This window comes from Engystomops pustulosus, chromosome 11 (assembly GCF_040894005.1).
Source record: "Engystomops pustulosus chromosome 11, aEngPut4.maternal, whole genome shotgun sequence".
Classification (NCBI taxonomy): domain Eukaryota; kingdom Metazoa; phylum Chordata; class Amphibia; order Anura; family Leptodactylidae; genus Engystomops; species Engystomops pustulosus.
The window spans coordinates 46,215,834-46,240,406 of record NC_092421.1 but is presented as its reverse complement, the minus strand read 5'-3'; the positions used below and the strand labels follow the sequence as shown (position 1 = coordinate 46,240,406).

The 24,573-nt window shown below is 44.3% G+C and overlaps 1 protein-coding gene across 3 annotated transcripts in view; it reads right to left on the bottom strand.

Annotated features, from left to right (window-relative positions):
* The window catches only part of MAT1A (methionine adenosyltransferase 1A), a 74,505-nt gene extending 50,349 nt beyond the window's left edge, over nucleotides 1-24,156 (bottom strand). Inside the window, exon 1 of one of the 3 annotated variants that reach the window (XM_072131141.1) lies at nucleotides 23,937-24,156. In XM_072131141.1, coding sequence (XP_071987242.1) covers nucleotides 23,937-24,030 — 94 coding nt within the window. In that variant the 5' untranslated portion in view covers nucleotides 24,031-24,156. Of the gene's footprint in view, nucleotides 1-21,497; nucleotides 21,824-23,936 lie in introns of those variants that run through there. The other 2 variants (XM_072131142.1, XM_072131140.1) reach the window with 2 other exon arrangements.
* Between the last annotated feature and the right edge of the window lie 417 nt (nucleotides 24,157-24,573).

Sequence of the window (24,573 nt, the reverse complement as noted above, 5' to 3'; positions counted from 1 at the left end):
CTACTCACCGGGGCATTTGCTAGAGCTAGTCTATCCATTGTTTCAGAGAAAATAAGATTAAAATCACCTCCTACCAATAGAGGTGCAGATGGTAGTTTTGAGATTTTATTCAGGACCCTGTTTAAAAATCGTATTTGGGAAGAGTTCGGGGCATATATATTACAGAGGTGTATTGGATTTCCGTTAAGCTTACCCTGCAGTATGATATATCTACCCATAGGGTCTGAGACTGATGAAATCCCCTGTACCGGGCATGTGGCAGACAGGAGGATCGCCACTCCTGCCTTCTTGCTGTCGTGTGATGCTACATATGACACAGGATACAAGTGGTTGGCAAAGGCAAATGTACCCTTAGAATCATAATGGGTCTCCTGCAGGAAGACTATATCCGCTTTCTGCAGTTTAAGTTCTTTAAGCAGTAGTCTTCTCTTTGCAGGAGAGTTCAGCCCCTTGACGTTAAGTGTGAGGATCTTTACCATGTTGTAAGAGTTGCTAAAGCCTTACCCCTAATGAAAAGGACACCAATGTGGACTGGCTCAAGCTTTTGGAGTCACAGCAACTTAAACCTCAGGTATAAGTATTCTCCCGAAGATGATAGTTTCCCTTTCTGTTATCTGTGCTAGAAGCTTGGAACTAATGAGAGAAGAGAAAAAAAAAAAAAGGGGGGGGGGGAAGAATAAGGGGTGGGGAATCACAAGACAAATTCGACAAATAATACAATACTGACTTAGTATATACACTCAAGGGCAGAGACTACCTTCTCACCCTTGGGTAGGGTTCTATACCAACCGCACCTGTTGCCAAGGCCCAGGAGTAAAGCCGGTTGGCCCAGGCCTCCCTACGGTCACCAAAGAAGCCTAGGTACAACCCTTTGTATGGGGGGTTATGCGGTCTAAGCCCCGTCTTAAGATTCTATTAACAAGAAAACCGTTTTCTTTCTAACTAACTTGTTAACCTGTTAACAACAAACCAACAATGTCCCGATCCCCGGCACCTTTAGGTAAGTAGTAAAGGCACCAGTATGTGGCTTTAATGCTCCATACATGGAACATAGTCTCTGAGGAAGAAAAATTGCAAAGGATACTATTTTAGTTATAGAGTGTCCTTAGGGTGGTGGTCCTCTCTGGTAGCCCCCTGATGGCCTTCTCCTTCTCTTCTTCTGGACAGTGTCCCATACTGGTGGCAGCGTGGGGGGTGGGTACGCAATTTCCCAGTCCTCAATATTTGCAACTGGAATGTCCCACGTGTTACAGAAGTTCTCCAGGTCGAAATAGGAACTTAGAGTGGCAGATCTTCCATCCTTAGTTGCTGTGAGAGCGAATGGAAACCCCCATTTGTAGATTATATTGTGCTGCCTCAGAATATCCAGTAGAGGGCGCAGGTGTCTTCTTTTCTGTAGTGTTATCCAGGATAAATCTTGGAATAGCTGTACTTTTGCTCCTTTAAAGATCACATCTCTGTGCTTTCTGGCTGCATACATGATGCGTTCTTTAAGTTCAAAATCTTGCAGGCAACATATAATGTCTCTGGGGTTAGCAGTTGACGTCTTTGGTTTGAGTGCCCTATGGGCTCTTTCGAATTTGATCTGAACTGAGTCGTCACCAAGGACTGTAGCGAACAAGGATGTCAGGGTAGCTTTCACGTCTTCTCTCCCATTCACTTCGGGGACGCCTCGCACTCTTATATTGCTCCGTCTACCCCGATTATCCAGATCCTCCAGATGCCTGGTCATGTCCCTCAGGACGTCCGTGTGGGATGCTACCGTCATCTGAACTTGTGACATAATTCGCCGGTTATCATCGGTAGTTGTTTCTAAGACTTCTATGCGGCCTGTCATGTGCTGCAGGACTTGGCGCACTTCAGTGATTTCAGCTTTAAAAGCATCTTTCACTTCTGTAAGAAGCATCTTGAAATCCTCTTTAGTTGGAAGATTCTGTAGATAGGCTTGTAGAGATGTCATCTCTTGTATTGGGGAAGTTTTCCCTTCAAAGCCTGGTTGTGATTCAGGGGACGAGGCCCATACAGGAGATGGGTCTTGATATCTAGTGAAGGATGGAGTAGCTCCTATGTCCTCATCTTGCATGTCTTCTGAGTCCCACTGTGGGGGTTCCCGGGTGAGGGATGTTTTTACTGCTCTTTGAGGCTTTGGCAGGTGGGGGGAAGTAGGATGGGTCACTGGTGGGTGTATGGCCTGTGCAGCTGCACTGTAGGTTTTCCCCCTTGCGATAGCATGCTGTTTAGGGGAGGCTTGCAGTGTGAGGTGGCTATCCTGAGTCATGCCCTCTCCCCTTAGAGTGTTTGGGGATCTGGGGGAGCTGCCCCCTTGCAGGGCTCTTGTCTGCCCCTCTGAGGCTATCTGCCCCCGTACTGCCGTTGCAGCTTTAACTGTTGGCGGCTGTTTCGCCGACTCACCCTTTCCCCTCGGTGGTGGTGGGTTAGTGGAGCTGGAGCGCCCGGACGCTGCCGTGGGCGACATGCCTGCCGTCCCCTTTATGGTGCCGCAGTTCACTCTCACCTCCGGCTCTCCTCGTGGCGCGGAAGATGGCGGCTGCACGTGTGACGATTCAGCCGGCGGGGAGATCGGTCGCAAGTAGCGGTCCAGGGGCCGAGGTACGCTCCGGTTCCGCTTCTGTTGTGGAGCAGGAGGTTTCTGCTCCTTCCCGGAGCGTTTCCTTAGCTTCGGTGCCAGCGTGTGCTCTTGCTTTTCAGCGTAATTGGCGCCAGGGATCAGGAGCTCTGAGTTCACGCTGCCATCTCAGACGCTGGCTAGCCACGCCCCTCAGGCAAGAAGGGGTTGAGAATGAATCAGAATTGGCAGCCGGCCAGTGCGAATTATTGGCACACTGGCCCTTTAAATCTCCGGAAGCGCCGGAGCCAGCGCTGGATAGTGGATAGGTGAGAGCCGTGACTGGGGACCGGGACACTTGGACTGGATGAATTTCTGTATAAGACCACGGTCCAAGATGTTATCCTCCTGCTCCCAGGATATCTCCTCTGGCCCGAACCTCTTCCAGTCGAGAAGATAGAATCGCTTCCCTCTGACCATCTTAATATCAAGGATTTCTTTTACCTCAAAGATGTCAGTAGCATCGGCTTCAGGAGCAGGTTCTTGCCAGGAGAAGCAAGTTTCAGCAGGGAGACATTGAAGGAATTCGGGATACGCATGGTGGGAAGATGCAACATGTAAGCCACAGGTTTAATGCGTTTCAACACCTCGAATGGACCCAGGAAGCGAGGACCGAGCTTGTAGCTTGGAATCTTCAGCCAAACATACTTGGATGAAAGCCACACTTTATCCCCTGGAGAGAAAATCGGAGATGACCTGTGCTTTTTGTCCACCTGAGTTTTGGTTCGGGCAGATGGCTGAAGTAGGGTGAGACGAGTCTTCTCCCAGATGGACTTAAGATCTCTGACCAATTCCTCCACAGCAGGAACGTCGGACATAACAGACAGAGGGAGAGGTGGATGAGGATGCTGTCCATAGACAATGAAGAAGGGGCCGGAGGCGGAAGATTGCCCACTGCAACAGAGCGGACCAATCGTCTTGATGGGAAGAAACAAAACGATTGAGGTAACATCCCAGAGTCTGGTTAACCATCTCTACTTGTCCATTGGACCGAGGGTGGTACACTGAGGAGAAATACAACTTTACTTGTAGTTGACTGCAGATAGAATGCCAAAATAAACTGGACCCCTGATCAGAGACGATGTGCTCAGGAAGTCCATGTAGCCGGAAGATGTGGGAAGAAGCGGAAGATGTGGGAAGAACAGGCTGGCAAGATAGGGGCTGACAGCAAACCTGACAGAGGCACAAAATGGGACACCTTGGAGAAGTGGTCTGTGACCACCCAGATGATGGTATTCCCAGAGGAAGATGGAAGTGATGAAGTCCATGATGAAGTCGATTGCCACATGAGACCATGGGCAGCTGGGTATTGGTTATAGCAGTAGTACACCAGCTGGTTTGAGGCAAGATGGTTTATTATGAGCACAGGAAGTGCAGGAGCCCACAAAATCCCGTACAGATCAGGCCCAACCACACGAGAGCAGTGTCCCCAAGCCAATATCCTCTTTCAAAGTGCAGGTTGGACATAGGTCTTGCCAGGAGGCAGCTGCTGAAGTACGTGGGACCGATGGGATTCAAGGTCCACAGAGAACACCAGTATATCGTCAAGATAAACCTTGACACAGGGATATAGCAAATCTCTGAAGATGTTGTTGACAGACTCCTGAAAGACAGATGGTGCATTACAAACTCCAAACGGCATAACCAGGTCCTCACAGTGCCCATCGTGAGTGTTCTTCCACTCGTCAACCTTGCAGATACTGATAAGGTTGTAGGCCCCACAAAGGTCCAATTAGGAGAAGACTTAGGCTCCACAAAGGTGGTCAAACAGCTCGGTGATCCTCGCAAAGGATAGCGGTTCTCAACGGTGACCTTGTTAAGACTGCAGAAGTTGATGGTCAGAGTGACCCATCCTTTTTGGTCACAAAGAAGAAGCCTGTACCAGTCCCGGGAAGAAGGCTGACCATGAAAGCCACCTTAGCCTGTTCTGTGACAAATTTAGATGACATAATTTCAATGGGCATGGAGCACTGGGTGATAAAACCCCTGCACAACTTTTATCGGCAGGCAGGCTAACCAGAGAGGCAGGAGGAGCCCCAGGATCTTGATGCTCTTTCTGAGTAGCCATCAGTTGCTGCAACATGGCTGTGACTTGGCGGTGAAATGACCAAGCTGTTCACCCTGCGCGGCAATCTGCTGGGACTGCTGGACCACAACGGTGGTAAGATCAACCAGTTTAGACAGTGGAACCTTGGCCCTTGGTACAAGGCCGGATCTTACTGTAAGGCCCCAGTGGTTTTGGACCCACTGGACCATTGTGGACGATTACATAAGCCGACTCTTGGGACCAGAGTTTAAGTTGCATCCAGTTTTCGCCAGAGCCCGACATAAAGAGGGTTGGACTTGCTGCAGCACAGTAACACCAGGTCATTCCACAGGTGGCAGCCAAGGTACAGAAATGGAAGGCAGGTTCGTGGTCGGACAGGCTGGAGGTCAGGACGGGCAGCACAGATTAAGAGTTGGGGGGACATAGCAACAGGTCAAGGCAGGCAGCAGAGGAGCCTAGGAAGAGTCAGTGCCGGATCGTGGAGAGGTGAGAGCCATGGTGGGGACAGGGGGCACACATTCACGACACACAAGGATCGCAGGAGCACCCTTGACACCACTGAGGCTCTGTCCCCTAGTGGCCTACTGAAACCTGGACCCTGCCCTGTTTGCAATCACTATAAAAGCAGAGAAATGGAGATGTGCTGTTTTACATTATATGTAGCACACTCTCCTCAGGCTGCAACAACTTCCAGGTCAGTGAGGAGAGATGGGGGAAAGCTCCCTGCACAGCTTTCAGAACAGCATAAGAACATGAAGTGTATAGCATGCACCATGTGCTGTGTACTGACCTCCTGCTCATGTCAACTTGTTATAATCCTGTCGTACTTCCATGTGCTCAAGTGTGGATTCTTCTCTGCTGTCCTGCGATTGAGCATTGGGATGGCATGTTTATGACTGCCTGCATGTCACATGTAAGTGCATGTATGAGCGCACACATGTAGAGCTTTCTGCAAGACAGATCAACTGTTCAGAAGCTGGCAGCAACATATGTGATACTTTTTTATAAAAAAAAAAAAAAGGTCATTTTATAAAAAAAAATCTCCCCTAATGTTGGTATCGTCCAACACTGAGCGAGATTTGTTTATTTGTGCACGACAGAATTCTGTCGTACTTTGCACTAAAAAACTGTCTTCATCACATTTATAAAGGGTTTTAGAAAGTATTCTGGCTCTCCTACGACTAACTCAACAAAAGGTGCATGGAAATGGGCATGATCTCACACCAAAAAGGTTTGTGCACCAAAAATACTGCTGACCCAACAGAATTTTGTCCTAGTTTTCTGGCGTAAAGTAAGCCAACTAATTGCAGGTGCCGAGTACGACTAGACAATCTTATACTAGGACAGATTTATCATCCAGCATTAGACACTTATATGAGTCCGGTGCAGAATAAGACTGTCCAGTCTAACTCTGCACTGTCTAACCTTTGGACACTTTTTATAAATTCGTCCCATAGTCTCACCTGGCATTCAGATGACCAGTGCAGAGTAAGGCCTCATGCACCTGACTGTGTAATCAGTTTATGAGCTAGCGTTTTTTTGGAAGACTAACTCACAGCCCCATTACTTTTTATTGTGCTCTGTCAATGTGCGGTGTATACACTGTGCCGTAGATGATCTGTCTGCACTGCAAATGCTTGCGGAGTAACTGTTGCTGCGCTCTTTGTATCACAGGTAATCCCTTCTGTCACTGGTGCCCTTGCAACCCATGTCTTGGGTCACAGGCGCACCCGTGTTCCTCCGTTTGCCCCTCCACACCAGTGGCAGTCTCACTCACCTATACACGTTCCAGTGGCAGGCCATGTGCTCCGGCATGCACGTTCCCACCTCCTAGGGTGCACACAACCGCTAAAGGTCCAGCGAGCTGACGATTGCTGCTGGCCGGCTGCTTGCCCTGATAAATTTCTGGCCCCTTCATGTGTCCTGAGAAACCTCGATTCCTGTTCTGTGCCACCTGTCCTGACCTTCTGCCTTGTTGCCGACTCCATTCCGTGCAGGGCCAACAACTTGGTCAGCTCAGCACCATTGTGCAGCAATTGTTGTCTGCCGAACAGCAGCGTCCAGTTCCTGGGGCACCTCCCGCTACAGCAGCCACACTTTCTACTGCAGTACCCAGACTGTTATTATCCGTGCCCTCCAAATATGACAGAGATGCCAAGTTGTGCAGAGGCTTCATCACTTACAGTTCCCTGCATGTCAAATTAATACCTACACAGTTCTCCACAGAACAATCTAAGCTGGCATTCGTGATCAGTCTTCTCTCCGGGAAAGCCCTGGCATGGGAACGACCCAGTCATGAAACAGTCTCAGTGTTTTTTTCTGCTGAATTCTTCTGCTGAATCCACCCTGCTGAATCTACGTCAGGGGGACTCTACTGTTGGTGACTATGCGGTTCAATTCTGCACCCTTGCCTCCAAGCTCTCTTGGATTGAAGTGGCCTTGGTTGCCACCTTTAAGAAAGGTTTGACCTGTTGTATTAAAGACGCTCTGTCTGAAAGCGACCTGCTGTCCTCGTTGAGTGACCTTATCTTCCTAGCCACTCGGATCAATATCTAGTTCTCTGAGTGTTTGGAGGAGCAGCGTCTTGAGCAAGCGCAAATCAGGACCCTTCGACTGCCCAGCTTGGCTCCAGTCTTCCAAATACCACCTCTGCCGCCCTCTGTGTCTGGGACAGAGGATACACAGAAAAGTGGATAAAGCTCACCTGACACCCCAAGAGCATGCCAGACAAAGTCAGGGAAATCTTCCTCATGACTTGTCCACTCAATCCACAGCTCTCAGGAAAGGCAAGAACCTAGGGTTCTTGGGAGAAGTGCCCCTAGGTGAGAGCAAAGCTTCCCAACACCTGAACATACCTGTGACATTCAGCTCTGCAACATGTAGCCAGTTTCTTGTTTCGGCCTTCCTGGATTCCAACTCTGCAGGAAACTTCTAGAATGCTTCTAGAATGCTTTTGGCATCGTCTTCCTGTGGTCCACTCAAGAAGCCACTGGTCATCTCATGGGCAGAAGCTCTGTGACCCGGTCCGTTACCGCACCTGTGACCCTGTGCCTGCAAATTGGGGCAGGAAAGGAAAGACTGTCATTCTATGTGCTACCTTGGTCTACATCTTTTGTTTTGCTGGGTCTTCTGTGGCTGCAACATCATGTTCCTGTGCTCAAATGGCAGCCTGGTGAGTTTCTTTGCTAGGGACCGGAATGCCAGTCACGCTGTTTGGTGGCACCTCATCCCGTATCCATCATGGCTTCTTCCGTGTCCTCCAAGCCTCTGATGGGTCTCCCTGCTCCATATATGGACTTGTTGGATGTCTTCCCAGAGAAGCAAGCGGAGACTCTGCCACCACACCATCCCTACATCTGGCCTATAAACCTGTTGCCGAACAAGTCTCCTCCATGGGGTTGGCTATGTCTACATGAAGGAGAACCCACAGAAGGGGTTCATACGCAAGTCCTCTTCTCCTGTCTTTTTTTTGGTCAAAAAGGAAAAATGCAACTCTGTCCATGCATAGACTATTGTGGTCTAAAAAAAATGTTGGCCTTCATGGTCTTTAATAAACTAGATCTACATAGGGCGTATGACTTAATACGCGAAGGTAATTAGTGGAAGACCACGTTCAATACTTGTGATGGGCATTTTGAGTACCTAGTCATGCCATGAGGACTCTGAAATGCCCCAGCCATATTTCACGAGTTTGTCAGAGACTTGCTACCTGGACAATATCCTGGTGTTTTCTATGGAACTTGAGTTCCATTGGGCCTATGTACAAGTTCTAAGGCGCCTCAGTGCCAATTGACTATATGCCAAACTCGAGTATTGCCAGTTCCACCAAAAGAGTCTTCCTTTCCTCGGATATATCATCTCTGACAAGGGACTACAGATGGATCCCACAAAGTTGTCTGCACTACTTCAGTGGCCTCACCCAGTAGGACTTTGTGCTATCCAGAGATTCCTGGGCTTTGATAATTACTACTGGCAGTTCATACCGCATGTATCCTACCTCGTGTTTCCCATTGTGGAGCTGACCAAGAAAAACGCTAATCCTAAACTCTGGCCTCCGGCAGCTGAATAAGCTTTCTCCAAGATAAAGTCTGCCTTTGTCAGTTTCAGGCTGTGTGAGAACGGAAGTAGAGGCAAACTGTTCCTGCTGGAGGTTGATGCCTCTTCGGTTGGTGCTGGAGCCATTCTCGTCCAGAAAGGGCCCAAAGGTCAAACTCTCAAGTGTGGCTTCTTCTCCAAAACCTTCTCAGCTGCAGAGAGGAATTACTCCATGGGTGATTGGGAACTTCTGGCCATAAAGCTTGCTTTGGAAGAGTGGCGTTATCTTCTGGAAGGAGCTTGTCATCCGGTCTGTATCTACACGGATCACAAAAATCTCCTATAACCCCATACTGCTCAGCACCTCAATCCACGTCAGGCTCGTTGGTCCCTCTTCTTTTCTAGTTTTAACTTCCCGATCCATTTCTGTCCAGCAGAGAAGAAGTTTAAGGCTGATGCCCTCTCTCGTGCCTCTGACGTAATTAGGGAAGAACCAGATCCTTGACATATCGCTCCTCCTGAACGGCTTGTTGTTGCCGCTCCTACGGCAGATTCCTCTCAGCAAGACCTATGCCTGACCTGCTCTTCAAAAGAGGATATTAACCTGGGGACGTTGCTCTGATGTGGCTGGACACCCTGGGGTGCAGCTGTCTGTCGATCTCATCCTCGTTTCTACTAGTCGCCAGGTCTGGTCAAGGGACTTTGTGAGTTTCTGCACTTTCTGTGCCCAAAATAAGTCCTCATGTCTCAAGCCAGCAGGTCTGCTCCTGCCACTGCCGATACCTAGCTGCCCGTAGACTCACGTGGCCATGGACGTCATCTGGGTGGTCACTAGGATGTCCCACTTTGTTCCTCTGCCGGGTCTCCCGTCAGCTCCTTGTCTTGCCAGCCAGTTCTTCCTCCACATCTTCTGGCTTCATGGACTTCTTCAACACATTGTTTGGGTCCAGTTTGTTTCCAGGTTCTGACGTTCCTTGAGCAGCCAACTGCAAGTTAAGCTGTACTTCTCATCTGTATATCATCTGCAGACTAATGGGCAAGTGGAGAGGGTCAACCAGACTCTGTGCTACTATCTATACAACTTTGTCTCCGCTCGTCAGGAAAATTGGTCGACCCTCTTACCTTGAGTGGAATTCTCATATAATTCTCTGGAATCTCATCCTCAACATACTCGCCCATACTATATGTCACTGTAGTGAACGTATTGTTCATGGAGACCACCTAGTCTATTCCTATATAGAGGGTTGCCTTATTTCAGGCTCCACAATGATTCTAGTTAACCCTCACTAGATTTATATACAGTTCATTACCCTATCCTATGAATTGTCTGCTGCTCTATTAAAATTCAAACGTGTCGCTCAACCAAGCCCACCCAACATGTTTCGCCGAACTGGCGTCATCAGGGGTTTGGGGCTGACTGCTACATGATCGGCGTGCAATGAAAGCTTTTATAAACTATCGGTTCCTAGCTCATCATACTGCGCCGCTCATCTGAGGGGACATTATCCTATGAATGCAATTCTTACAAAGGATTAGAGCTTGGGACTCTGTTAGGGGCTTAGAGATAGGCTAGTAAGCCCCAACGTTTCATACCTCAGACCGGATGTTGATAAATTATTGTCCAATCAGGAGTTGTGAAAAAAGTCGCTCCCGATCCACATCAGAATACGTCATCCCCTATATTGGTAAATCACTGCTTGCTGTTCGCGCATGCTTGGTAAGAAGTCCCAAAGGATGAAAGCAAAGGAGAAAGAGGAAGAAGAAAGAAAGCAAGAAGAGTGAGTATTTTCAATGCTGTTTAAGATATGTTAGGACGGGAGTCCTTAAAAAGGGAAATATATAATATGTAGAATGGGAGACACTTATGGGTTAGGGGAAAGAGAGGGGGTGTGTGTAAAGGCAGAATGCGGATTGGTGCATCCCTATTTTGTTATGTCCGCTCTTATAGTGCTATTTAAGAGAAATTAGGTATATGCGTAGGAAAATTCAAAGGAAATTAAGTATATACATAGGAAACGATAAGTAAATAAATTGATAAGGTGCATAATGAGGTGATAATCAGTTTATATGGATTCACAAATACAGGAGGCTGGCAAATAATGTCACTACCTTGTTCCAACCACTTCAACCAATGAGTGACCCGCTTGGACCAGGAAAGGTCTTGTGGTCCAAATGCCACTACTGCTCTGGTCGCCACTAATGGATTACAACAGTCCACTACAATTAGAAACAAACTGTCTGATTCACACTGCATGTGGGTATTGGAAGTCAGCTAACCTCCTTATACAATATACCATCTTTTCATTTAGCAGTTTGTGGGCCCTAGGCCTGTCCCAGTCTATACCTGCATGTCAAAGCAACCTATTAGTTTCTATTAATTCTGTCATCACTAGCTACTATGTATACCATGCAGTGATATCCTGAAATGCTTTGATCATGCCAAGGGTTTTGCAAACAAAGTGGCCATATTAATCTAACCTGAATCCCAAATGGAAAAAGGAGTCTGAATAATGATCCATACTTCTTGAAGGGGAAATCCAGGAAATTCTTTATCTCTTATCTCTTATTAATGGAGCAGAACAAACATGCATGCCAATATTCTATTAGTCATTTTATTTTCCTCCTTTAATTATTGCTTTGATATCTACAAAACCCATACAGCTCTACATACTAAAATTGAACATAGTCTATACTAGGTCTAGTCTTTAATGGAGACATGTAGAGGCAGATCCTTCTAAAAAGTAACAAGGAACAGAGGGAAATGTTCTGTACATTTCACAAACTATATGGCCTTCACTGTAGCTGCTAATTTCTACACTATGTATTTACCTTTTGATGCAGAATTCAGATAGTTTAGTCCTGATAACTAACCTACATACAAGACCTTTGTATGTGCACTGTGTGCAGTAGCAAAAGTAGTTAAATTCCAGGTCAAAGTCCCAAAAACACCTACAGAGCATGTATTAATAGAGCCTTACTCTCAATAATGCTATGGCTTAGAATTTTTATTATTTCAAATAGTCAGTAACACTATGGCAGCACTGTAAAGCTTTGTGGACAAATGTCCTCCAGCCTTAAAGTGGTCAACCTCTTTGCACAGAGATGCTACCAGTGTATGAAAAGGTCTCATGGGGTGAGCCCTTGTCATACAGAGGTGGGGTTTGCTGTATATAGTAATGGAATATAGTAGTAATGCAGTATATGGTAGGAGAAATCAGTCCATACAGGATTAAACTACACTAGAGTGTAGTGTAGAGTGTAGAGTGTTGAATCCCAAAATGTAAAAACAACAGAAAATAGCAGCCAAATATACAAAACAATACTTTTATAGTGCAGAGCGTGAAGGTGTTAAGAGCCCTATCTGAGTTCTTCCTACATGTGTATAAAATATTCGGACTGCAGGAAAGGAGAAAAGCGCAAGTATAGTTCTCCATTTCCTAGTCATCCTATGCAGCAGCACACAAACAAGGGGATGTAGCAAGATTAAATAGGTAGTATCACAAAGAAGACAGAGCCACTTGTCCAAAAGCTGCCGCCTCCTCCTCCACATCCTGCTGGTCTGATGAAAGTATGGACCTGAGACCAGGGTGCTGCACCACATATTCTTTACACCAGAGATCTTTCTCTCTCTGCCCAAGTCTGCTAATCCGTTCTTGTGATCAACCTTTTTGAATGTGTTAAGATCTAAAATAAATTTTCAATTTTTTGGCATACATTTTGTGTTGCTTTCTTTGTAGATTAATCATGTAAGGGCTCATTCACATGGCCAGGAACATGGATCCCAGCTGAGCACAGGGCCCGGAGGAGGATTCAGGTTGACCATGCTTTGCGGCATGGTCACCCGGTTTAGTCACAGTGTGGTGAAGCACTGTGTGCTCCCAGATGGAGGTTTTGGCACAACAATCTGTAATGAAAATCACACCCTCTGTAGCCACAAAAGGCAATATCATGAAGGATCTTTTCTCTAGAATCTTTAATACCCTAAAGAACATCGGCACAGGAGAGAATATGTAGACCAGGCTGAAGTCTCATGAATTCAATAAGGCATCCAGAGCTATTGGTCTGTGTAGGTGAGATAGGGAACCAAAAACTGCCATTTTTCTGTTAGCTCTGGTAGCCATCAGATTATATGTGTTATATGGTAAAAAAAAAAAAAAAACCTCCTGATTTATTTCAGTATGGGGCACATTTACTAAGGGGCTGCACACCGCATTTTTGCCGGGTTTCCCGACTATTTCCGATTTGTGCCGCATTTAACTGGGGTTTGTGGCGCACGCGATCGGATGACTTTCATGCGACACAAATCGGGGGGCATTGCCGTCGAACAACCCGACTGATTCGGACTTAGTCGCGGGATTCAAAATTCAAATTGTGTCGCAAAGACATGCACTCACATACACTGGGAAGAAGAAGGTGAACTCCGGCAGACCTCAGCAGGGAAGTGACACATGCAGGATATCGGGCGCACGATCTTAGTTAATCGCACCGGACTTCATCCTTGTCAGACAACCCACCTCAGGGATCGCGACAGGACCGGGTAAGTAAATGTGCTCCATTGTCTTTGGATGGCCTGGTGATGCCTAAATCTATCTGTTGATAGATATCATTGTTGATTCCTTTGATATAGATGGCCTTTAGATAGGCTTTTTCTTCCATCAAGTGTAGGTTCCTTTTCTGTTTGGGTAACTAATGGTTACCATGTTATCTGACTGCACTTCCACATCTTTGGCTTTTAACATTTTTTGAAAAGGTTTCAAGGCCTTCAAGGTTACTGCATTTAGTTCCAGAAGATTAAAGGAAAAAGTCTTCACCTGGCTTTCTATATTACATAAGGCAGTCTTGGACTTTGTAAGTAATCCACAGCTTAAGACATACAGATCTGATGCTTGCTACAGAGCCATACTTTTTTGCCACCAATCTCACATCTTGATTGGAGACATCACATAAGAATTCACTGGCCAATGAAATATATCTAAACGCCTCTAGGAATCCATCTGGACCCCTCCTGTATATCATCTTTGAACTGATTCAGGTAAATTTTGAGAGATTTTGCTTCTAAATCTTCTAAAGGATGTATGTGTCTTGTGGTCTTAATACCTCATTTAAACTGGAACCATCTTCTACTGGAACTAATGTTTAACCCTTTCAGGACCTGGCCCTTTTTTGTTTTTTCATTTTCATTTTTTACTCCCCATGATCAAAAATCCATAACTTTTTTATTTTTCCATGTACAGAGCTGTGTGACGGCTTATTTTCTGCGTAACAAATTGCACTTCATAGTGATGGTATTGAATATTCCATGCCGTGTACTAGGAAGCGGGAAAAAAATTCCAAATGCAGTGAAATTGGTAAAAAAACGCATTTGTGCCGCCTTCTTGTGGGCTTGGATCTTACGGATTTCACTGTGCGCCCCAAATGACATGTCTACTTTATTCTTTGGGTCAGCACGATTACGGGGATACCAAATTTGTATAGGTTTTATAACGTTTTCATACATTTAAAAAAATTAAAACCTCCTGTACAAAATTTTTTTGGGGATTTTGCCATCTTCTGGCGCTAATAACTTTTTAATACTTTGGTGTACTGAGCTGTGGGTGGTGTCGTTTTTTGCGGATTTTGATGTCGTTTACAATGTTATCAATTTTAGGACTGTTCGACCTTGTGATCAATTTTTATAGAATTTTTTCATTTTTTTAAATGACAAAAAAAGTGCCATTTTCGACTTTGGGCGCGATTTTCCGTTACGGGATTAAATGCAGTGAAAAACCGTTATCATATTTTGATAGATCGGGCATTTTCGGACGCGGCGATACCTAATGTGTTTATGATTTTTACTGTTTATTTATATTTATATCAGTTCTAGGGAAAGGGGGGTGATTTGAGTTTTTAGGGTTTTTTATTATAATTTTTTTTTTTTTAACTTTTTTTTATTTTTATTTTTAGTACTTTTCAGACTCCCTAGGGTACTTTAACCCTAGGGGGTCTGCACGATCATATCATATACTGCCATACTACAGTATGGCAGTATATGGGGATTTTACTACTCATACATTACAATGTGCTGATAGCACATTGTAATGCATGGGTTAACCTGAAGTAGCCTCGGGTCTTCGCGAGACCCGAGGTTACCATGGCGACGGATCGCCGCTCCCCGATGACGTCATGGGGAGCGGCGATCCTCGAAAAGATGGCGGCGCCCACGCGCCGCCATCCTTCTGAAGCCGCCGGCAGCATTGCCGGCGGCGATCGAGGTGTAAACACCCGCGATCGGTGCTAGCACCGATCGCGGGTGTTACCGGTAAGCCTTTGCTGCAATATGCAGCAAAGACTTACCGGCTATGGAGAGGGCTCAGCGCGTGAGCCCTCTCCATGCACCCGCGGCCGACCCGTGACGTGCTATTACGTCACGGGTCGTGAAAGGGTTAATGTTTAATTTTGCTGTCACATCCATACTGGGAAGAGATTTGTAATATTTAATATCACCTTAAACCAATTAATAAGGGAGGGGGATGCTTCTGCAATTTTCATATAACATATGAATCTATTTTTTTCACAAATGTGCATGTGTCTGCACAAACAGTTAGAAACTGGCTCAAAGAGGACGGTATGAGGGCCCGACATACACAGATGGGGGTTGTGCTCACAGTTCGACAGTGTAAAAAACATCAGGATTGGAAAATTTGCTAGTGGCATCTTGTGCTCTTCACAGATGAAAGCAGGTTCACACTGAGCACATGTGACAGACATGACAGGATCTCGAGATGCCGTGGAGACGCCTGACTGCCATTAGGTACAAGGATAAAATCCTTAGGTCCTTTCTACACTTGCGTTTTCCACGTGCGTGTTCTGCGCATGCTTTTGACGTGCAGAACTTGCATTGCACTCTGACCCATTATAATCTACAGGCTTTTTTAGACTTGCATTTTTTTTCATGCACACACGCACATTTTTTAATGCGCATTTAAATTTCAGCATGCTCTACTTTTGCAAGTCACGCGCGTGAAAAACACACCATACAAGTCTATGGAGATGCATCAAAAATCACATTGCACTCTGAGACACATGCAAGTCCAATGCAAGTGCAATGCGTTTTTCACGCATCAATTGCCATAGAAAAGATAGAGCTGAGTCTTGAGTCCTTTTTAGGCGGGTTAAAAATGCATTGAAATTGCATTGAAAATGTGTGTGAAAAACTGAGACACTGTACAAACTCTGATGCAAAATGTCAGTTTTTCACTGACCAAACCTTGATTGAACTCTGATCCAAAATGTCAGATTTTCACTGACCAAACCCTGATGGCACCATGATTAGACTCTGACCTGATCTGCAATGCAAGTGTGGAAGGGCCCCCTTTCAAAACCATATTCTGGTGCGGTTGGCCATGGGTTCCTCCTAATGCTGGACAATGCTAGATCTCATGCGGCTGGAGTGTGTCAGCAGTTTCTACAGGATGAAGGCATTGAAGCTATGGAATGGCTTGCTCGTTCCCCAGACCGGAATCTGGGACATCATGTCTCCCCTATCCTGGAGTTGGCAGATACAGGTCTAGTAGGAGATCCCTTAGGAGACCATCTGCAACCTCCTCTTAAGGAGCATGCCAAGGCATTGTAGAGAGGTCATACTGGCAGGTGAAGGCCGCAAACAATACTGAACTTCATTTTAACTTGTTTAAAGGAAATCAGATCAAAGTTGGATCGGCCTGTAGTGTGTTTTTCCACTTTAATTTTGTGGGCTACTCCAAATCCAAGTCTCCATATGATTATTTTGTGATTTTGTTGTCAGCACATTCAACTTTGTACAGAACAAAGTATTCAATGAGAATATTTCATTTATTCAGATCTATTTAAGTGTTCCTTTTTTTTAACTGTGTATAATAAGACAATACAGAGCACAAACATAGTTATAGGGAACAATAGGAGGGCCTTGCAAGAGCTAACAGTCTATGAGGATGGAGGGATGACACAAGAAATATAAGAGTGTGTGTAATGATCCATCCATTCTTTAAAAGGGAATGGGATAGTTATAAATTGATAAATAAAAATAATGCTGTGTGAACCAGCAGTCACCTGTCCTCTTATATACAAAGTGCAAGGTCAAATAGACTGCTGGTGTTTGCTGGATAACGAGAGGAGTACACAGGATGGGATAGTTGAGAGATTTGAAGTTTCATGCAGTTAGCTAGTGTGATAGGCTTGCTTAAAGAGATGGGTTTTAAGAGCATGTTTGAAGCTTTGGAGGTTGGGTATTAGACTGGGCGAAAAACTGAGATGAGAGAGGAGTGTTAGGGAGGTCTGGCATTGTGTAGAGCTTTGTGGGTGAGGGTGAAGGAGACAGGCAACCAGTGCAGTGACTGGCACAAACTTGTGGCATCTGTGTAGCATTTGGTCAGCAACAAGTCTGGGTGCAGCACTAAGAGGAGATTGCAGAGGAGATCATTTAGGTAGTGTTTAGGGAGTTACAACAGTCTAGTAGAGAGTGAATCAGGGCCATAATAAGCATTTATTTTAGTTTCAATTGTAAGAAATGGGTGGATTCCAGAAATATTTTGTAGGACTAAAAGAAAATAGAAAAGGAGAACTGCATAGTAGTACCAGTAGGAAAGAAGAATGCATTCATTTGGGACTCAGATATCAGATCTCATAGATCAGATCTTATAGATAGAGATGGGCGAATCGATTTTAAACGATTCTAAATTCATTTAGAATTTCAGGAAAACTTTGATTCGTCACAAATCTGAAGTTTACAGTGATTCGTGGGAACAAATTTCGAATCCCCCCCCTTTATTACCAAAATGGCCACGAGCACAACGTGTTACATGGGGCAAAAACTCTGGGAAGAAGAAAGGAACATGGTGGTACTGTTCCTCACTGCATGGTGGTAGTGTTCCTCACTGTATGGCAGTAGTATTCCTCACTGTATGGCGGTAGTGTTCCTCACTGTATGGCGGTAGTGTCGCTCACTGTATGGCGGTAGTGTCGCTAGTGAGTGGTATGGCGGTAGTGTTCCTCACTGTATGGGGGTAGTGTTCCTCATTGTATGGCTGTAATCTGTCACGGCCTTACCCACGATCCTTTGTACGGATCATGCGTACACCAGTGCCCTCCTACGTGGCGCGTTGCCCCCCCAGCCCCAGCTCTGCTCGGGTCCCGGCGTGTAAGCCACACGCCACCTTCTCTCCAGGCAATGCGCTCCCACTGCTAGGGCGTGAACGCCGACTTCTCAGGACTTTAAGGGCCAGCGTCCTCCTGATTGGAGTTCGCTAATCCAGCCTCGCCCTTATAATCCGGCACCTCCCTTCCTTCCTTGCCGGATCGTCAGCATTCTAATGGAACTTCCAAGGTTTCCACACCTCGCTTCCCACAGCAGTTCCTGTTGAAGTGACTGCCCACCAGCATTCCCACACGCTCCTGTCTTCCAGCGTTTCCAGATGTCTCCGTGTTCATCCAGCGTTTCCAGATGTCTCCGTGTTCATCCAGCGTTTCCAGATGCCTCCATGTTCATCCTGCGTTTCCAGGCGCCTCCATGTTCTTCCAGCGTTTCCAGACACCTCCGTGTTCTTCCAGAGTTTCAAGGTGCCTCGGTGTTTCCTGTCTCCAGCGTTCCCATACGCTCCTGGTGGTTCCCGCATTCCCAGACACCTCCAAGCCACCAACTCTCCTCCAAGGACCTCTCCGTTACTGCCCTCCTGGGTCCTGTGCCAACTGCTGCCTGCCATGAGTTCCAGCTCATCCTTCCAAGCCGCATTCCTGCTGTCATCCCAGGCTCAGACTGTGTCCTACATCCATGGCTGCCAACGCGGGTTTAGTCGCACCCGTGGAACGACCTGGTGGCACCCCGCCGCAGCAATACCATCCCGCTTTGCAGCGGGCTCTGGTGAAGACCAGGGTGCCACTTAGACTCCGGTCCCAGGTTGCTGCTAGTACTCTCTCCATCTCCTGCGGTGGTTTGGAGGGTCCACTGGTCCACAGTGTTCCTCACTGTATGGCGGTAGAGATACCAAATTTGTATAGGTTTTATAATGTTTTCATACATTTACAAAAATTAAAACCTCCTGTACAATTTTTTTTTTTATTTTGCCATCTTCTGGCGCTAATACATTTTTATACTTTGGTGAACGGAACTGTGGGTGGTGTCATTTTTTGCAACTTTTGATGCCATTGGCAAAAAAAAGTGCCATTTTTTACTTTGGGCGCTATTTTCTGTTACAGGGTTAAACACAGTGAAAAAACGTTATTATATTTTGATAGATCAGGCTTTTCTGGATGCGGCGATAGCTAATGTGTTTATGATTTTTACTGTTTATGTTTATATCAGTTCTAGGGAAAGGGGGGATTAGAATTTTTAGCTTTTTTTATTATAATTTTTCTTTAAACTGTTTTTATTGTTACTATTTTTCAGACTCCCTAGGGTACTTTAATTGGTCCTATCATATACTGCCATAATACATTATGGCATTATATGGGGATTTCCCTCCTCATTCCTTAGAATGTGCTGATCACACCTTGTAACGAAGGGGTTAAACCGAGGCAGCCTTTGGTCTTCGGAAGACGGCCTCTGTCATAGCGACGAGACGCCGCTCCCCGACACGGGGAGTGACACACGGCCAGCTGCCAATGATCTGCGGGTTAACAAAGACTTACCAGCTATAGAGAGGGCTCAGCCCGTGAGCCCTCTCCATGCATCTGCACCTGGCATGTGACATTCCGTTACGTCACATGCCGTGACTTAATTCGGTTAAAAGCGAATTTTCTCAGAAAATTTGGCGAACCGGGTCGAATCAAATTTACATTCGCCCATCTCTACTTATAGGCCTTGTAATAAGCTTAAAGGGGTTGACCACCTTTTTAGTAAAATTTGAATAATGCTATCGTGTATTGTCCATAATTATGTAAATGCAGATGAAAATTTCACGAAAAGTAGCAATCGTGGTGCTGGCACCTACAAGAAAAAACCTTTGGTCCTTCATCCGTCCATAAAATGAACGTTGCTGGGGAGTTAATTGCTTTCTAATGAGTGCGGTCACGATGTATGATCCCCGCACCAAACATCCTTCACACAAGTGCAGTTCAAGTGCACTGAAGAAACGAGGGTGCACATGGGCAGACATCACCCTTCTATGTCAGGGGAGCAGAGCACAGCAGATCAACAGTTCGTGCTCCCACTCCCAATTATTTCCATAATTACCATATATACTTATATATGGTAATTATGGAAATGTTATTATATTAAAGGTTTTGGCCACCTTTCCACTAAAATTTTAAGTCTTGTCACCTGTCCTGCCAGTTGCAGGGAAGTAACCTATGTGTTTGTGTGCTCTTGAAGGATGACCAGAGATTTTTTTTTCTCAATTGGAAAAGATATTAAAAGAAATAATTGGCTGCATAAAGTTTACGATTTAAAGATATAGAGAATATGATTGACTTCATAAAGTTAGTTTATTAAGGGATACATGTCAGGGGTATTTGGCCCACTAAGGGTATCTACACAATTTGCATATTATGTGCACATTTTCTGCTCAGCATTTGGGGGCTGTAAATCTTCAGCCTAAGGCGATTTCATCAAAGTGTGTGGGATTTGTGACCATCCCAAACACATATTGCGGAAAAAATTGCAGCAGAAATGTCTTTCCAATACAGATTTCTGATCCACGGCAAAAAAGGGACATATCATTTCAATGCAAAGGTTGAGCTCTGCCCTATGTTGTGGAAAACAACCCCAGCATTACCGCTAGGGTACATCCTCTAGCCATTACTCAAAAATAAAAACACCCTAGGCACCAACTCGGTATGTGTTATGTGTTCTCAAAAGAGAGAGTTCAATGAGCCATGGTGCAATTGGAGGTAACCATTTTCCCCGAGAAGAAAGAAATGGGTATGTAACTGCTCAATCTTATTCATATCCTTTCATAGAGCTAAATGTTCCAGCACTGATAATGATAAAAGAAAACATATGACATTGAGGAATGCCGGTGCATAGAACATCTCCATTCAATGGCTAGTGTTACTTCATGATACATCACCATAGTCAAAGGAGAAAAAAGCAGAACAAACTAATCAAAACATAACTGCTATCTGCGCATCACTTCAACCAAATTATATAGAAGACTCAGGCCTTGTTATTTCCATTTTGTATTTGAAGTTGTTTATAATTTTATATGGTTATATGGTAGTATACCTTGAAGTAGTTGTCCCTGAGTGTGGGACCTTGTAAATAAGATTACAGTGCACTGACAACCATAATGTGCTTACCAACTCACAATCTTAGTTCAATGCTTAAAACTTCTAGATGACTGTGATAAAAGCTATGAATAGTCCCTGTCTCTGCTTTCTTTGAATGTATCAGGGTCATGAGTGAATGGCTCCTAGGAATTCCACATGCTGTTCATAGCAGAGGCAGACAACATAATTGGGCAGTGAGCCAATGGCTTAAGTGTCATAGTTCATTAAAGTTCTAAAAATTCATATGTGGCGGTTATAGTAGATATGTATGTACACATGTGTAAGACGCTAGTCAAAATACATATAAACAGTTGTTAGAATACAACCTTTGGTGATATGAGACTCAAATGATGAGAATGAATATAATTTAATATTTAAAACTAGACTATTATTAGGTTAGATGAAAGAGGTCACTTTACCAAATAGTAGAATCACCAATGCACCCAGTGTAAGAATATTGTACTTCATAACTGTAGTTTTCTCCAGTTATGCTATTTTTATCATTTTTAATTTTTAAATATTTCTTAAACTAACCTATTGTCACATCTGAACACAATGTATTTTACCTACCTGGATGTCCTTCTCCTACAGATTCAGAAGTGAACATAAATGCTCCAACATCTTCCACTTGTTGGTCACCTAAGCCATCTACTGGTCCATTCATGGTTTGGCTTCAAATTAAGAAGTCCGAAGAATAAATTTTTAAAAATGGTCTACGGAGCACTTGTGCAGATCTGACAGCTGATGGACTTTTTTTTTTTTTTAACTCAGCAAGGCTGCAAGATCTAGTTACTGCTAGTAGCTCAGTAACTTGGCTGTGTGTGTTTAAGACTAAACCCGCCTATCCCTGTGTCACAGTTCAGTTTTGCTGTCAATCAGACAAGTTCTCCAATACATGGGAAATCTTTCAAATGACTGGGTCACCCCAAAAACATTATTCGTAAAAATAGAGAGGTTGTGGACAACAAAAAGAGGGAGGAACTTTTGGAGAGTAAAACTAAAAGAGGGTCGGGTGGGAGGATCCCATTTTTTACTACTTACAATGACAATGTTCATAAAAAAACATTGGTCGATTTTGAAAACTAATAGAACAGATATTGTTGAATTCAATAATCCCTGCTTATTTCTAATAGGGAATCCAAAAATATTAAGGACATTCTAGTCAAGGCTGATGTGGGCCCATTGAAGACCCACCTACAGAAAGGCCTATGGGGCAAGAGGCGCACTGGAAGCTTTCTGTGCAGAACATGCGTCAATTGCTAAAAGGAGAAACCTTTACACATAACAACAAGGAATTTAAAATCAGACATTATTTGGACTGTAATAGCAATCATGTGATTTATTTGTTAAAATGCCCATGTGACCTAGCATACATAGGAGAGACCACATTAGATTTCAAAACTAGGTTCACCCAACACCTTGCACAGTCTTTAAAAAACAACTTGACTTACCCGTATCTAGGCACTTCGCAGAAAAGGGACACATTGAGGGCCAACTTAAGTGTGTACTCATAGACCATATATCACTCCTGAGAGGTGGAGGTAATCGTGAAAAGCTATTGAGAGCTAAAATGGATCTTCTGTTTAAATACCCTACAACCCAATGGGTTGAACATGGACTTCAATTTGGGGAGTTTAATTTGGAGAGTATTCTTTAAAATTATGCAGCACCTATGCATGATATTGGAGATTTTCCTTATATTCTGTATTCCTCAACGTAAGACAAGTGTTTATCTTAATTCTTATTGGACACTAATTGGAATCTCTTTTTTTGCAGATCATACATCTATACAGGCCACAGAACACTCTTTGGGGTGGATGTTCTCTCCTTCATGGACTTGCATCTTCACTTTTCAATCATTTGTATATATTTGCCATGTTGGAATTTTTGGATGTGTGACCACCATTTGACAATAAATATTCATATTTGTATTACGTTTTCGCTACTGATCTTGTTGATACTTTTGCTCCACTTGTGGGTCAATATTTTGACTTGGGTGTTTCTATGTCCAATAGTATGTAACCAGTCTTTAGGTTGACTTTGTGCTGGTAGCATGACCATCATAAATGGTCTGCGACAAGCACTGGAGTCACCATCTTTGGGGATACATCACAGTCCCCTTAAATGGTCTCACACTTCACACATTCATATGTGTACACACCCACACAAATAGTGGTTTGCATTATTTGGCTCTTCAGGATGGGGTACTTCCCCTTTAAGAGCAACTTATTCTGTGAAGTGCATGTGCAGTTTAGCCCTCAATAAGTGTTGCACATGCATTTTATATATTTCTATGCACTTTAACTTAATTTTTTATAAACGCTCTGTTAATTTCAGTATCATGTATTCCCCTTTAATAGCAATGGAGTGATATGTTTGCGAGGTGAATTTACATTGTATATCTTGCAGTGTACCTTTTATATATTTCCTATGGATTTTCCTGTCAAACAGTGGCCACATGTATACTTTTTATTATTTTCAAGACACTATATGGTGTTGCCCTTTACAAACATGGCGCCAAGGGTCTCTGGATCGCAGTGCACAAATCTTTGGCGCGGGTGCATTGGGACTGCAGAGAAGCCGATACATGTGATCCACTGGAGTGGAATGTAAAACAAATGGAGACACACTCTGACTCAATAGAGGTTTTTTAAACACCTATTCACACTTGATACAAAATGTCCCAGTATGTATATAATTTTATATGTATAAATCTAATTTTATGTAAATCATGCACTTTAAGACACACCCAATTGTATTCACTGTTGTACCATGTATTTCCTATACTGTATAAACCCGAATGGTTTCACTTGTTAAATTGCTTGATGAAGGTGGTACATACCGAAACGTCGCCACTGTTTCAATAAACTTCACCCTTTGGAATTTTGTATTTTTGGAGTGCTGCCTACACTTTTTCTAACTGTAGTTTTCTTCAGTTATGCTATTTTTAACATTTTTAATTTTTTAAATATTTCTTGAACTAATCTGAACACAATGTATTTTACCTACCTGGATGTCCTTCTCCTACAGATTCAGAAGTGAACATAAAAGCTCCAACATCTTCCACATGGTGGTCACCTAAGCCATCTACTGGACCATTCATGGTTTCCCTTCAAATTAAGAAGTCTGAAGAATAACTTTAAAAAATGGTCTATGGAGCACTTGTGCAGATCTGACAGCTGATGGACTTTTTTTTTTAACTCAGCAAGGCTGCAAGATCTAGTTACTGCTAGTTTCTCAGTAACTTGGCTGTGTGTGTTTAAGACTAAACCCGCCTATCCCTACGTCACAGTTCAGTTTTGCTGTCAAACAGACACGTTCTTTCAAATGACCATGTGAAAAAGTTGGAAGAAACATTTGTCTCTCAGGAAAAAACAACGGGTTCCTAAGTGTTGGCATGTCAACTAAATAACAGTTGTAGTGGAGAGAAAGTTGTGGAGAGAAATCCTAGCCAATGATCTTCATGGTTGTACAGTTACTTACCTGTCCGAGGAGTTCACCCGAAGTGCATTCTTCTAACGATAATTCACAGTGGCGTAATTCGCTAAGATCGTGCACCCGATATCCGGCATCTGTCGCTTCCCCACTCAGGTCCGCTGGAGTTTACCTTTTTGTTCCCAGAGTATGTAAGTGCATGTCTTGCGAA